This window comes from Phodopus roborovskii, unplaced genomic scaffold (genome assembly GCF_943737965.1).
Source record: "Phodopus roborovskii unplaced genomic scaffold, PHOROB, whole genome shotgun sequence".
Lineage (NCBI taxonomy): Eukaryota > Metazoa > Chordata > Mammalia > Rodentia > Cricetidae > Phodopus > Phodopus roborovskii.
The window spans coordinates 30,741,761-30,757,695 of NW_026126541.1; the positions used below are offsets into that span (position 1 = coordinate 30,741,761).

Genomic DNA, 15,935 nt, shown 5'->3' on the forward strand with positions numbered 1-15,935 from the left:
TTGAGTTAGATGCCATGAGAAGCTGAAAGAGAGAACTGAGATGTTGTTCTCTTGGAGCCATTTCCAGTATCGACGTCATACATAAACACAATCCAGTGAAAGAGCAATGGAAGGCATTTTGAATTTGGGCCCAAATGAGCATTCCTAGAGACAGAGCTTTGAACTGAACGTTCTTTGTGTGTGCCAGCCTCGCATGCCCCTTTGCTGCCAGAGGGGACATAATTTTAAGAGTGCCATGAAGCTTTGAAGTTCTTGGGTTCTGCCAGCCTTGAGTCCCAATGAAGCATTAATTCTCTTGCCTTGTGGTGGGCTGTGTGTTGCTTCCAGATAAACACTGGACCATCTTCTTTGTGGCTCTCTGCATAAAGTTCACATTTCCCCGTTCCCTGCGGATGGCCGTGTACTCGTATGCTTTGAGCTTGCTGTAGTAATCAGAGAACTTGTTGTAGAGGATGGAAATGGGCATCCCATTGAGAATAATCCCAAAAGCAATGCAGAGGAAGGCAAAAAGCCTGCCCAGGTGGGTCTCTGGGTACATGTCTCCATAGCCCACGGTGGAAATGCTTACCTGTTAAAAAGAAAAACAGGGTGGAATGGTTAGCCTTAAGAAGGAAGAGGGAGGGAGAGAAGTCTGCAGGATGCCTGTCACCCTGTATGTGCACAAGGGAACTGTTAAGAGCTCCCATGGAACCAGCTTTCAGAGTTGCCCGGAGGGCTGTGCCATGGGAGGAATGCAAGCTGTAGAGCTGGAAGACTGGTTTAAATCCTACTATGGCACACTAATGCTTTTATATGCAGCACAGGGGAGCATGATCCACTTTAAAGAGCTGTGGGAATGAACTTTATGTAACATGGGTTGAATTCCTGTCATAGAACATGTTCAGTAACTGTCTTTGTTTGCACACCTCTTTCCAGGCTGTGTTAGAACAGGGGGGATCACCTGGACTCACCTTCATCATGAATGTCTGAGAAAAGGCTTGTTAGAAGCAATCAGAACAGTTCAAGTCCAGACTGAGCCTTCCCATGTGGTAGATCTTGGGGCATACATTGAGATGCTGGGACCATCTCTCAGAGGTCTAGTAAAGATGGACTATAAAGCTACCTATAAAGCAGTGGTCACGGTATCAGGCACCCTGGGCAATGAACACTCCACTGCTCTGCCCTCATCAAAAGGAGACAGTTACAGCATGGCTCAGGGCTGCTGTGCAGTTCAATTGTTTGTCTCTTAAATGGAGACTCTTTAATTGTGCACATCTAGAGAAAGACACTCATTTCTTTGCAAAGGGACCTTCAGAAGACCTCACAGAACAAAACTATGTTCACCCTTGGTGAAATTCCTTTCATCATTCTTGTCACACTGCTTTACATCCCACTAATTAGAGATTTATTTGGGTTAACAAGCTTCCTGTTTAAAATGCAGATTCCCATGGGACTAGTTATCACTTAGTATAGCCAGAGAGAACCTTGGGGAAGTCCTCTGGGGACATTTTTATGCCTCACATGCTTCTGTTTGTCCCTAGACTAAGTCACTAGAAGCCTCTGAGGCTGGGCTGTTGCTGACAGTAGTAAAAACTTCCCCTTGCCAACTCCAGGGGTGCTTGTGGTTCCCAGGATTTGTGTGATGCTTGTCCCAATCTTCCAACAGATGGCAGTAATTATACAAAGTCACTCCCTTGCCACACTGAGATGGCCTTTGGCTCAGAAATGTAAGCATGTTTGTGCTGATGATGCAAGGGTTAGTTTGAACTTTCAAATGTGGTTGATTGATTAGAATGGGATGGAGGAATGAGCCAGCTGGACAAAGTGGTGACAATGATAAGGGGCTCAGACCCATCCAGCCCACAGAAAAGGAAAGGTGTGCCTCCCAGGAAGGGCAGGCCCATGACTCACTGCTCCATCTTCATCTAGAGAACTTTCTTTTCCCGTGGTAGAAGAACTCAAGTAAGCATGGCAGAGACAGGACGGCATAGACAGGGTTAAAGAAATATGGACCACATTTGACTTCCTGGGTCCAAACCCACTTCTCAGTTGTATGAGTTTTAGACAAAGCAGCTAAATTCTCTCTGCCTTAGTTTCTATTTTTGACATATGGAGATAATAATTACCCACTTTGCATGATTGTAATAGGAATTGAAGGTGTCCCTACCCACAGGCTGTGATAGCACGTGCCTGGGGGAAAGCTGAGGGACTGTCTTAAAGCTAGCTCCAGCTAAAGGAAGGCTAGGGAGCACTATGAAGCATACTCTCCCCCAGGAACTTGACCTCTTTTGTGTCTAATAGACCCACAGGCTGTGGAAATAGACTCTGGCAGACTTTGGATACATGCTGGGTAAGGGAGATTTCAGGGCAGCCTTCTCTGTGGCTTTGGTAGAAGACATCCCCCCCCCCCACATTCTGGATAAAAATACAAGGAGCATCAGAGACCAAGTTACACTTAAGTTACTCTCCACATCTGCCTGTGTGTCTGCATATATGCCGCCTTCCGGCCACACCAGAGTCAGACCTCGCTGCAGGTGTGCGAGCCAAGCCATACTTCTCATCTGTCACGAACACCATCACTTACACCCCCAGGATGACCATACAGTCATTGACTTTTTTTAAAAAACTGGAGGCCACTGAAGAGAGTTTGGTTCCTGAGACAAGTGACAACAGGAAGACGTACCATTATTATCTCCATGTGTTTTAGAGCATGACACAGCTCCAAAGGAGAGGGCCCTGAAGTTAGCCAGACACATAAGGGTCCAACAGGGCTGGGGGACATAGGAAAGGAAGCGATTAAGACAAAGCTCTGTTATTAAGATTTGATTAATTCCCATACTGGCTTAGCTTCACCCTCAACCTTACTTTTGTTACGTTTTATTTCCCGTAAATTATCGAGGGCTTTTCATTTTATTGCTCCTTTTATCTTGTATTTTTGAGATGATAGTATAATTATATCATTTTTATTTTTATTTTGGCTGAAATTCGAGAGAAAAGTCAAAAGCAAATTGCTTTGCCTTAAACATGAACATCTGATAATCAGATCTGAGAAATTTTGAGTATCTTGGATCTCTAATTTCAGAGAAGAGACATCTTCCTGCTTCCAGGCTATGTATATTTGGTCTGAGAATATATACGTTCAAAATGTAGACTTGTTTTGCTGTCTGTTTTGTGTATAGGTTTATCAAATATGTGATTTATTTATTTATGTTTGAGGTAAGAATCTCACTATGTAACTCTGACTGTTCTGAAACTCCCTTTGTGGAGCAGGCTGGCCTAGAACTCATAGAGATCCACCTGCCTCTGTCTCCCAAATTTTGGGATTAAAGGTGTATGCCACTATGCCCAGTTTGTAATCTTGTTCTTGTCTATTGCTTCTGGGGCAGGATTTAGGATTTATTATCTTAGGGAAGTTTCTGTACATTACATATGATACATCACAAATCCATAGATGGTATTAACACAGAAGGCCCCAGACTGGCCAAATGACCCCAGGAGTGAGTTTTCTCCCATTTGCAGGAGATGAGTTTGGAATTGTGACCAAAGTGTCTGCAATTCTTCCAAAACTCTAGCTAACCTGGCTATTTACCCATTCTTAAACTGGAAACTGGCATGCTACAGATTTCTCCTAGTTTTGGGTTTCGAGACTCAGAGTGTGACAGTCCTGTGACAGCTCCCCCACTAGTCAGCAAGTCCTAACCTGCCAACCTAAAGAGCGTCAGGGTTTCTGGAATATCACATTTGGATTTCTCCTTCAATAGGCACCGTTTTTCCCTCCTGAAGAATGGGGTATAGATAAAATGTCTTGGCAGCCAGTAGTTCATGCATCTAGGAAGTATGATTCCAGGAAATGAAGCTAATTAAGAAAATAATTAGTACCCCTTCAGGTTTTCCCAAAGAAGTAGAGCCAGTAAAGGCTGTTTTTCCTCTTACAACTATTCTCAACAGAATATGCTATCCTTCAAAAGATACTTATCCATGCTACTATTGCAACAAACATTTCTTTTTTATTTTGCAAATATTCCTCTTTAGTATTATAATCTAAAGAAACAAGTTGCTGTACCCATCCTGATAATTAATTTTGTTGTCAGTTGCCTACCTCAAATACTGGATGCAATCTCTCTGGGGACAATTCCACAAAGTGTTTTGAAGTAAGAATGAGATTAACACTTTGAACAATAACTCTCGTTTAGACCTTTTGGTATATCACAGTTTTAACATGAGTGTAAGTGGTTCAGAAACGAGGAGAGTGGCCTAAGCTAAGGCAAAAACCACAGATGCATGTCAGGGGTCTAGCAATCTACACATACAAAGGCAGACAATAAAGGTTGCCCTAAGCATCTTCAGCTTCTTTAACACCTCTCCATCCCTTTGATACTCAGCCATGTTTCACTGAAGTCATCTTGAACAAGAGGAGGAACATACTTTAGAGACTTAAAAGGGGCCCACTCCCAAAACAGGAGCCCCCGAGATACAAAACAACCAGTGTCTTTGAGTGATTGTCTTATTTATAACTGTTTTTGAACAAGCTAGAACTTAAATATTTTCTGTGCCAGATATTTCAGGCAGCCCTGTTCAGTTCCAAGCCAGGTGCCCTTTTCTGTAATTCTACAATTGGGATTCTACAGCCTACATTTCCCAGTTTTGCTTACAGCTATTTTTTTTTTTTTTCCAGAGCAGAGTTGTGTTTGGAGGACTGGGAGGGAGGAAAGAAAGAGGAAGGTTGTTGACTCTGATCTCCAACATCATCATATGGCTCAGATACTTGATGCTCCCAGGCCTCCGAACACCAGCCACGTGGCGCCACCTTATAGATCTGTGCGCTAGCTCCACATGGCTCTCTTCTGTAGGCCCAAGTCTGACAACACTGCCCTCTCCCATCTGTTCTTCCGGTTCTCAGGCCAGTAGTTGTTCTCTCCATTTGCTATTGTTTCTCTTTTACCCTCGTAATAACTGTGCATCTTTTTCCTTACAGCAAACACTCACCTTGATTTTCATTTTCCTGACTGTAGCCTAACCCACTTCACATATGCGTTGTTTCTAAGCAATCGATTAAGACAAATTGCAGTGCTCGTACAAAGACCAACTATTTTCAAGGAAATAAGACTATCATTTAGGAAAACAAAGAGGGACCCACCTCTGTGGGGGAGGGGGCCACAACTATCTGGTGCCTCAGCCTAATTTTAGAAGTGATGAATTTGTGCCATAGTTTCCTCTTTGACTCCTACAACTTTAATTTTTTTCTGGAAGAATCCAAAGGGAATAGTTTGTTGACGGTCCAACTGGCCTTTTCACTTGAAAAAGAGCCCACTCAGAAGGCTGATGGCCACTTCTTCATCACAGAGCTATCGTTGTTGGCCCATAGGGTACATTTACCACTCAGGTAATCCTGAAACTCCCATGTGCCTGGCACTGCTCCAGGCAGGGCCTGCTAATCTGTGTACTCAGAAGCTTGTCCGTCTGTATGTATCACAATTTTCCTTCCCCCCTGTAGAGAAGGAATCACTCCTATTTCAATTTCTCCCAATAATGCATCTGGAATCAAAGGTTATTGCTTCCATATGATAAAGACTATCGGCTAGATAGATGTGGTTGTATCTCTGTATTACAGACTTACTACAGGCTAGTGTATTGCATGTGCTTCTTATTACATTCATGCTCACAAATAACCAGCATTTGGCAGATGCTGGTGTATCTTGCATACATTAGCAATTGCAGATGTATGGCTCCATGAGGGATTTGTTTTTATAAGGGATGCACAATAGTGAAAATTCTTCACAATAACAAAAGTGACTTATTCCTTTTAAACCCTTGACTTGAATTACATAGGGTTGAAAGATCCTTGGCGTTTGAGTGAGGGAAGATATTAAAAGCAGATCAGCTTAGGGAGTATTTTCTAAGTTCTGGTAAGGACCAAGCAATATAGGAGAATAGGTTGGAGAATACATAATACTGTGTCTCATGTGAGGTACGAAGGACACAGCTCTGGAGTAGCATAAGAGTCTATCAGTCATAGCCAGGTGTGGGAGCCCACACTTTTACTCCTAGCATTGGGAGGCAGAGGCAGTGAGCTCTGTGAGTTCAAGGTTATCCTGGTCTGTAGAGTGAGTTCCAGGTCAGCCAGCATTAAACTGCAAGACCCTGTGCCAAAGTGGGAGGGGGAAGGAAAAAAAATATCTATCATGTTTCTTTTTACTTCATCTTGACATTTCAATGTGACAATGTATGGGAATAATACATTTGAGCAGTAATATATTACTCTAGTAGAATGATTGTATTATTAGACCTAATTTACTATATCTCCCTACCATCAAGGTATTTTCTCTAAGTCTCACAGAGTTTTGTTTTCCTATGCTGACCTGCCCTGACCCTTGCTTGAGTATGGTCATGTGACTTTCTTTGGGTTGAGGTGATATCTACAATTCAACAAGTTGAGCAAATATGAACAGAAGTGGTATGATACAGTGCTTGCATAGTTAGGTCTGTAGTCTCCTCCTCCTGACATTTGCCACAGCCATGGAGACAGGCCTATAGAAGTATGAGGGCCATGTAGGCTTCATCATATCTTCCTGCCATCCTTAATCCAGTGAGACCATCAGACGTGAAGATGAGTGTCACCAGATGAAAACAACTTCTACTTTAAACAGAGCAGACTAGTTATTCACATGTGTCTGTCTGTCTGTACAAGATCTTACTGTGTAGTCCTCCTGGGCCTGGAACTTGCTATGTAGACCAGGGTGGCTTCAGTTTCACAGAGATCTGCCTGGTTTTGCCTCCTAAGTGCTAGGATTAAAAGAATGTACTACCGCACATAAATTGAGTTGCCCACTTTTATACTCATGCACTAAATGAATGCTTGATGCTCTAAGCCGTCGGGTGTTGGCATGGGTTGTGACACGTCATTGCTGTGGTAGTAACTTGTAACTTATACATCATTTATAAACAACACATGTATATGCATTTTGGGGTTGTGTTCAAGTTTTTAGGGAAAAGTACCATGGTGAAAAGATGCTCTCCCCCCTACCACCTGTCATGCAATGCTCAGTGTTTAGAGTATGACCTGGCACACTGCAGGTCCCCTGGGAAGGGGATGGCTTTTATGGGTTACTGTACATCTTCCTACTTTACAACTACATATGAAAACCAAGGCACTTTGTATCTATCATTTCATGGTGTTCTTTCCTCCTTGCTCTCTGATAATAAAATGCCTAAGTACGTTACATCCAAGATTATCAAAGTACCAAGAAGAGCTGAGCTTATAGCATCGGTTCTGAGGAATGCCACTGTCCCAGAATAATCAAAGACATTGTTACTACTGGATACCTAGGTTTGTGCAGGGAGAAAACACAAGTTATCAGCCACTTGTGTACTTCATACTGATTTGCCCTGTATAAATCTCAGAACAAACTGGATAAAGGTCATTGGTATGGGGTAAGGTTGGTTGAATGGGGAGGTCAAAATATGTGAGATTTGGTTTGTAAAAACCATGTTTGATAAAGGTAAGGGCTTTACACTCCAAACCCCTCACATTGGTTAAAACAATAATAGGTATAAACTTTTTCATAGAGAAAAAAAAAAGTGAATTGTAATTTAACTTTTGTTGTAAAATTTATTTTTAAAAATCACCAACTCTTAATTAAAATGAATTCATTAACAAAAGAGGAAAATCTTCACTTTGCATTAATCACTAAAGACAACTAAGTGATCAATGAACAATAATTTCAGAAATACTTTAAAGGTAAAATTCAGTATTAATGGGTCTAATAAAAGTATTTATATTAGTATAGTTAATGTACACAAATATTGTGGGCTTAAAGTATTTCAAAGTCCCATAGTAATGTTGCCTATACACCTATAGCCTTTTAAAATCTTTGGCTGAATGAAAAATTGACTTTAAAACTTTGTTTTATGGGGCTGGAGAGATGGCTTAGTGGTTAAGAGCACTGGCTACTCTTCCAAAGGACCGGAGTTCAATTCCCAGCACCCACATGGCATCTCACAACTGTCTGTAACTCCAGATCCAAGGAGTTCAACACCCTCATACAGGCAAACCTAAGTACATGAAATAAAAATAAATAAAAAAAGCCTTTGTACCATATTGTCAGCATGTGGATTTGCTGTTTGCATTCCCACTTTAGTCACCTCCAAAGTAAATGTCATTTACCAGGACAAATCATCCTCCAAGAACTCCATCTGTACACATGGTTTATCTACTATGGAGATGACCTTTCATCACTGGAAATATGATCCCAACAGCAGCCTTTGACAAGCTTGTTCAGAAGAGCCTAATAGCACCCTGTCATTGAGGAAAATTCAGCTTACTTCCAGCTTGAAAGGAGAGGAAGGCTCACTGAACTACAGGGAACTTCAAGTCCAACATCCTCTTGTAGAGATGTGAGAATGAGGAAAGTGAATGATGGGATGAAACCCCATAGACAGCTACCCAGAATCATGGTTAATTGTTGGAACAGTGGAGGCTAGCCCCTTCTAAGTCTCCCATCCTGACTTTTATCTCAGAATTTTGTGCTTGACTCTGTGCTGACATCATCAATGGTAATGTTGTAAGTATCTGCTCTTCTAATTTTGGCTTAACGCCTTCAAAGGCATTACCCTTTGCTTTAAAGAAGAAAAACAAAGGAGCTCTTCGATTCTTTCTCACACCAGCACACGTACTCATCTGAGGTGAGTTGGTTAGCATCTTTCAGGGATTTATCTTACACACCAGAAATAGGCATTTTAAGTAAATGACATGAATTTCTATAAAGAGTCAAGTACTCAAGACAATGATAAGAAGGACTAGCGTATTAACAGTCACATTAGGCAAGGTGACAATGACCAAAAGCTTGCACGGCACAGTGGCAGAGCAAGGAAAGGGCATGGTAGTTAGAGGACAGACTTTTATTTTATCCCTGCATTTGCCATCTCCAGCTGTGAGCTTGCAACTGTGCTCTCTGGCCCCCAGGGCCTCCGGTTATAAAATGGGACAATTACACTCTATCCTGAAAGAACCATAGTGCAGTTCGAAGGAGTTTCAGTCTCAGATACATCTTTCCACACTGAGACTTAATTAGAGTGAGAGGCGGTAAGTTCTCAGGACCAACGTTACTCAGCCAATTCATACCGCTACCCCATAACTTATCTATGGTGTCCTTCAAAAACTGAAACTACTTCTTACTTATCCTCTTAAAAAGAGGTAGTGACAGCAGTCATTTCTTTGTGATGCTTTATAAACCATGTAGGACACCAGAGTCCAATAAGTGGTGACTGGGCAATGAGGATGCATATTTCGTCCACAAAACATGAATCATTGTCACTTTTCTTAAACTCTGCCAAGGATTTCTTTTTTTTTTTTTTTTTCAGGCTTTGATTTCTCTCTCTCTCTCTCTCTCTCTCTCTCTCTCTCTCTCTCTCTCTCTCTCTCTCTGGGTCTCAATCCAGACTGGCCTCAAGCTCACATAGGGGCTACTTGGCTAAGGCTGGCCTTGAATTCCTGATCCTCCCCACTCTACCTCCCAAGTGCAGAGATTACAGATTCATGCAATACCTAGCCAGCTCCTGCCAAGGATTTTAAGATTTGAAAATTCTTAGGACCATGTAAAATTCAGTTAGTAAACAGCAATCTTGATGTCGTCCCAACTTTATAATATCTAGGGTTTTGTTGGAGGCAACCACGTAGTGCAGAGGTGCACTATCCTTTAGCAAGACCAAGAAAGATCAAGAGACAAGCCTGCCAAGGCTGACATTTAAGGAAAGGGGTGGGGGCAGAGTGTGTCATGAAAGGATGAAGATGCCCAAGCGTCATGCTACTCACCGCAGCCCACCACCAGGCATGGAGGATACTGGTAAAGTTGGTGCCAGGCACATCGTGTTCTACTGAGTAGACAGCCGCAGAGAAGGAGAAGATGCCCATAGTGATGAAGAGCATCAGGCAGCCCACCTGCTGGTAGCACTGGCGCAGCGTGAAGCCAAAGGCACGCAGCCCGGTGGAGTGACGTGCCAGCTTGAGGATGCGGAAGATGCGCATGAGGCGCATGAGGCGCAGCACCTGGCCCACCTTGCCCACACGTCCCACAGTCTCCAGGTCATGCTCCCGCGGGGAACCCTTGACATCTCTCTGGTCCTCGCTCGCGAAGCACTCGAGCAGCAGCTGCAGGTAGAAGGGCAGAATGGCCACCAAGTCCACCAGGTTGAGGGCGCTGCGCGCGAAGCGTCTCAGGTTGGGGGTAGAGGCAAGACGCAGCAGGAACTCCAGAGTGAAGAAAGCCACACACAGCATCTCTACGTGCTCCAGGATGGGCCTCGGGTCCCCACCACCCGTGCCCTGCTCAGCCTGATGCTGCATCTCCTCCACCGTGTTGAGTGCTAGGGCCACCACGGATATGAGCACGAAGAGGTTGGAGGCCACCCCCATGGCCTTGGCGGCCACAGAGGAAAAGGGCTTCTCCATGAGGTTCCAGAGGCGCTGACGCTGTGGCCCATAAAAGCGCATGTCCCTGAAGAGCTCCTCTGCCTCCTCAGCCTGTGCCTGAGCACGCAGCTCCCTCTGGATCTTAAGCTGCTCGCTCAGTTCATCCCTCCGTTCCTCGAAGCAGATGCGACAACAGCGAGGTGTGTACTTGAGCCTCACGCCCCAGTAACCCAGCTCCTCCAGGAAGCAGCGGGGACACAGCTCATCTCGTACCAGCAGCACCCCTGATATGTAGAAATTATAGATGAGGTGGAAGACGGCAGGATCACGGTCAAAGAAGTACTCATCCGTCTGTGCCTCGTAATCGTCACACAGGCCCAGCTGGCGGCTGCGGCTGGTGGAGGTGACCAGGCGGCCCAGACGAGTTTTGGGGGTAGTTGGCCAGCTCGCAGCATTCCAGCTGGTAGCTGTGGCCACCTACATTCACTTTCAGCGTGGTAAGCTGGACTGGAGTATCAGTATGGCCATCCAGCGGGGCTGTGGGGCACTCTGGAGGCTGTTTCTCCTCTGCAAGGTCATCCTTCCAGTCCTCCCTCGTCCTCCCCCTCCGTCCTCATCTTCCTCAATGTAGTAATTGTAGTTGCCCTCGGTCCAAGGGGATGCGATGCTGACCTGAGAGCCAGTGCGGGCTCCCAGGGAGCAGATGCTCCTGCGGTGTTGGATGCTCCTGCTGTTGGGCACCTCCTCCGTCTCTGGGATACTCCAGGGAATATAGTTCAACGACAGCCTCCTCTCGTTGCTCTGTTTCAGCATGGCTGTGGGAATAGCTCACTGGTCTGTCTCTCGTGTCTGTCTAGGGCCCTTGGTCTGCTCACTGCTGGTGGAAGGACAGACAGCGTGCCCTGCACTGTCTCAGAGAGACCAGCCTACCTGGGGCCCCAGGCGCAAAGCTGTTCTTTCTGTTGGCCTGGAAAAGCTCAGGCTAGCCGCCCAGATTCAAGTGCTCTAATCTTGCTGATAGGGAAGAAGGAAGTGTTAGGAGGGATTTGGGAACTCTTAGCCAGGTCTCCCTCCTCTCCCCCCACCCTGACGTGGAGGGTGATTATGAGGTCTTAAATCTCCAGATAATCAGAAGAAGGCAGAGATTATTGCTAATAAAAATGTCGGTCAGCCTTGCCCTGGGATAGTGCTTAGGGTATGTGTGCTGAGAGAGGTAAAATCAACTGAATTAGCTAGAGCATATGGATGCCACTGTCTTCAGAAAACCCACTGTGAGCAGTAATGACGGCAGAAAGCTGACTTTGTGACTAGCCAGTCAGTGACCCTTTGTTTAGATCCTCTTCAGTTCTTTTCCTTTTATTGAAAATGGATTTTTTCACACAATATAGTCTAATGGTTCCCATCCCCCTACTCCTCCTAGTTCCTTCCCACCCCTCCCATCCGAATGTACACCCTTTCTGTCTCTCCTTCGAAGACAAACAGGCATCTAAGGAACGATAATAAAATAAAATAAAAGCAAATCAGAATATGACAAAATTACCAAACAGGAAAAGGAACCAAAGAGAAAGATCCAGAGATACACACATCTGAGCACACAGGCATCCCACAAAAAACACAAAACCAGAAGCCATAGTCGATATGCAAAGGACCTGTAAGGTTAAATAAAAAAAAAAAAAAAAAAAAAAAAAAAGCCCTGATTTAATATTATGAGATAAAGATCCTCTAAAAATGCCATTGAGATCATTTTTATATTGGCCATCTACTGGGCTCATATGAGGCTTGCTTCTAAGAATGGTTTGTTTCCCCCCAACAAGTCTCCCTTAGACAAAGCTAATTTTTCATTTGCAAGCCATCAATGGGAGAGAGCTTTTAGGTTGGGTATGAGGGCATGCACCCACTTCTTTGTTCTAGGGCCCCATCTGGTGCAGACCCATGCAGGCTCTGTGCATGCTGCCGCAGACTCTGTTAGTTCATACCGGCTCCAGTCTTGTGTCTAGAAGACCTTGATTCCTTTGTGTCCTCTATCCCCTCAGGCTCTTACAGTCTTTCTACCTCCTCTTCTGTGAGTTCCCTGAGTCCTGAGGCAAGGGATTTGAAGGAGACAACCACTTTAGTGCTGAATGTTCCAAGGTCTCTTACTCTGCATTTTATCTGGCTGTGAGTGTGAGTAATTGTTCCCATCTGCTACAGGAGAAAGCTTCTCTGATGATGGCTGAGCAAGGCACCTCTCTGTGAGTATAGAAGAATTGCATTATGAATCTTTTTTTTTGTTTTTTGTTTTTGTTTTTGCTATGTTCTTTTAGCAAAACAGTAGTATTTGGTTTTCTCCCCATGTCTCTGCCTGGCCTATCTAATTCTCAGGTTCTTAGTCACTCAAGTAGTGTTGGGTACGGGTTCCACTTCACAGAGTGGCCCTTAACTTGAATCATGTATTGGTTGGTTACTTCCACAAGCTTTGTGACACTATTATATTTCTTTTGTTTTTGAGAATGGCATAGAAGTATGCAATGGAATATGATCTTATCTAACATTCCCAATTCCTTTTTCTTTGTCTCCCCAACATGATCCCTTCTAACTTTATGTCTTTTTTATATTATTACTTACTATGTTAGTTATTTTCCCATTGCTGTGATGAACTACCGTGTTCAAGGCAACTGACAGAAGAAAGCATTTATCTGGGTTTATGGTTCCAGAGGAAGAGTACATAATGGGAGAAGGGAGAGCGATGTAGGAGAGCAGAGGAGAAAGCTGAAGATCACTTCTTCAATCCTTTACCTGAAGGAGAGACGGAGCAAACTGTAACTAAGAAGAGGCTATGTACTTTCAAATCCAGCACCCCCTGCACATATTTCTTCCAATAAGGCTGTATTTCCTAAATCTCACCAAACAGTGCTACCAACTGATGACCAAACGTTCAGTACATGAGCCTATGGTGGATATTTCTCATTAAAACCACAAACCCACAAAAAAACCATTGTACCCACAAAGTACAGTTACTGTGGCCTTTATGTGCATGGGTAGGGGCAATCCAAAGGATCATGGGAAATGGCTCAGTAGATACATCCTCTAAAAAGAATGATTCTCCCTCCCTTGGCAACTACCCACTGCCAATAGCTCCTCAGTAAGAGGTGGGACCTGGAAACTAATGCCAACCAATGCTAGAGGCTTGTCTAGCTTGATCTTATGTAGATCTTGTATAGTAACCACAGATGCTATGAGTTCATGATGGTGATGGCTATGCCAGGTCCAGATGATAGCATTTCCCATCACTCCTCCTGATCCTTCCAATTTTACATTCTTTCTACCTTCTTTTCCAAGATGTTCCCTGAGCCTTGGTGGTGGTGGTGGTGGGATTAATATAGCTGTCCCATTTAGAGCTGAGCATCCACATTCTTATTCTCGGCACTTTGAAAAGTTATGTGTCTTGCTATTGACTGTGGTCCCCCGCACAAAGCTTTTCTGACCAAGGTTGAGGGCATGCCCGGTCTATGGATATAAGCATAAATATTTGAAAGGCAATTCGACAGCATGGTAATTTAACTAAAATAACAATAGCAGGTTCTACTCCAGAGCCAATGACCTGTCCTAGCCATGGGCTTTTGACCAGGATCACAGTACAAGGCATGAAATTTCTCCCTATGGAGCAGGCCTCACATCTAATCAACAACTCTGCATACTATAGCAACTTGCTAGACAAGATGTACTGGTGCAGTCGTGGCATGACCAGCATGACCATCTGAGGTCATGGAACCTGTAGAGCCTGAAGCAACTCCTTTCCTTCCCTCACACCGTTGCATTTCTTCATGTGATTCTCCTAATCAGCAGTGCACGGAAGTCAGATTCACACCACCATTTCCCTTTCTCACTTTCTTGTTCACTTTCCTTTAAAACAGTGGTTCTCAACCTTCCCGATGCTGCGAGCTTTTGATACAGTTCCTCATGTTATGATGACCTCCCAACCATAAACTTATTTCATTGCTACTTCATAACTGTAAGTTTGCCACAGTATGATTATACTATAAACATCTGTGTTTTCTGATGGTTTTAGGTAGCCTCTGTGAAAGGGTCATTCGTGCCCCTCCCGCCCAATGGCCCATGACCCACAGGTTGAGAACGAATGCTTGAAAAAATAAGGACAGGTTTCAAGGTAGAATCCCAGGACTGAATGAAGGAAGTCTGTAGGCCTTGTTCTAATGTGTCAGGCTTCTTTCCAGGGAGTGTTTTCATCACCTTTCAGAACACTCCAGATGCTGAGGTGGAGGCATGGGAGGGACAGAAGGGTACCGTTGGAGGAGCTCATCATTTCTTGTTGGTGATGCACATAGGAAAGGATGTTGACAAACGAGCAAGAGAACAGGTGAGGTGCATAACAGTAAGAAACAGTCCATTTTCCCACCACAGCCTCTAGTTGTCAGGGTACCTGCAAGGAGCAAGATGGTTACTATTCCCAGGAATATTCTGAACATACAATAAAAGGATCTGCCCATCTTCATCATATGGTCATTAGCACAAATCACAGGACATGATGCACTGCTGTTTTTCCAGGTAACCATACATCTTGAAGGTGTTTTAATACATTAATATGATAATTTCTTTTTGAAAATATCCACTAAGTGGGGTATCCCAGTTAGCTTTAGCTGTCAACCTGGCACAGCTTAGATTTACCTGAGGTAGGAGTCTCAGCTGAGCATTTCTCAGATCATATTGGCCTATGGACCTGTATGGGGGCAGGGGTTGTCTGGATTATTAGTTGTTGTATGAGGACACAGCCCACTGTGGGTGGCACCCACCATTCCTTGGGCTGTATGAAAAAGCTAGCTAAGCATGAGCCTAGAAGCCAGCTAGCTAGCATCAGCATCCATAGTTCTTGCTGTACTCATTTGGCCATGCAGTGAGATCCTTGATTTTAGATATAGCAACTTGGCTTGCTGTCAGGTTCCTGCCTAGACTTCCCTCAGTGATGGGCTGTGGACCTGGAAGTGTAAGTCAGATATACCTTTTCCTCCCCCACATTGCTTTTAATCATAATGCTTTCCACAACAACAAGAAGGAAACCAGAACACAGGACATGCTAATAGACATTTAGACTCTTTTCTCGCTTTGCACTTATAAACAACAACAACAAAAAAAACAATAGATCTATGAATAACTTTATATATATACATATATATGTATATATATGTATATATATATTAATTTCTACATATTCAAGATAAGTAAGGTATAAATTGTTAAAAATGGAATTAAGTAAAAAATGACACACCTGTATCTTTGATTGACAGTGCCAAATTTTCCTCTATCAAAGCTTTCTCAGATTACAACTCTCCATCAATGGATGAAATTTATTATCACGTTTGGGCCGGCATGTTTTACATGTACAAATGATTATATGTGTGCTGGTTTTGTTTTGGTTTCATTTTGTTTTTGTGGTGGTGTGGCACTAACCCCAAGTCCTTACAATGTCAGATGAAGGCCCCATTACTGAGAGTTTTGACCAGTTACGTATCTCACCACTGCCTGATTGTTTTCTATGGAACTGATTGAACAT

At 43.8% G+C, this 15,935-nt stretch overlaps 1 protein-coding gene across 1 annotated transcript; it reads right to left on the bottom strand.

Annotated features, from left to right (window-relative positions):
* Window positions 1-286: 286 nt before the first annotated feature.
* Kcnv2 (potassium voltage-gated channel modifier subfamily V member 2) lies at window positions 287-11,200 on the bottom strand. Its single transcript, XM_051199822.1, is given in 4 exon segments — window positions 287-568; window positions 9,791-10,819; window positions 10,821-10,985; window positions 10,988-11,200. Coding segments are annotated over 4 exon segments (1,689 nt in total).
* Window positions 11,201-15,935: the final 4,735 nt, after the last annotated feature.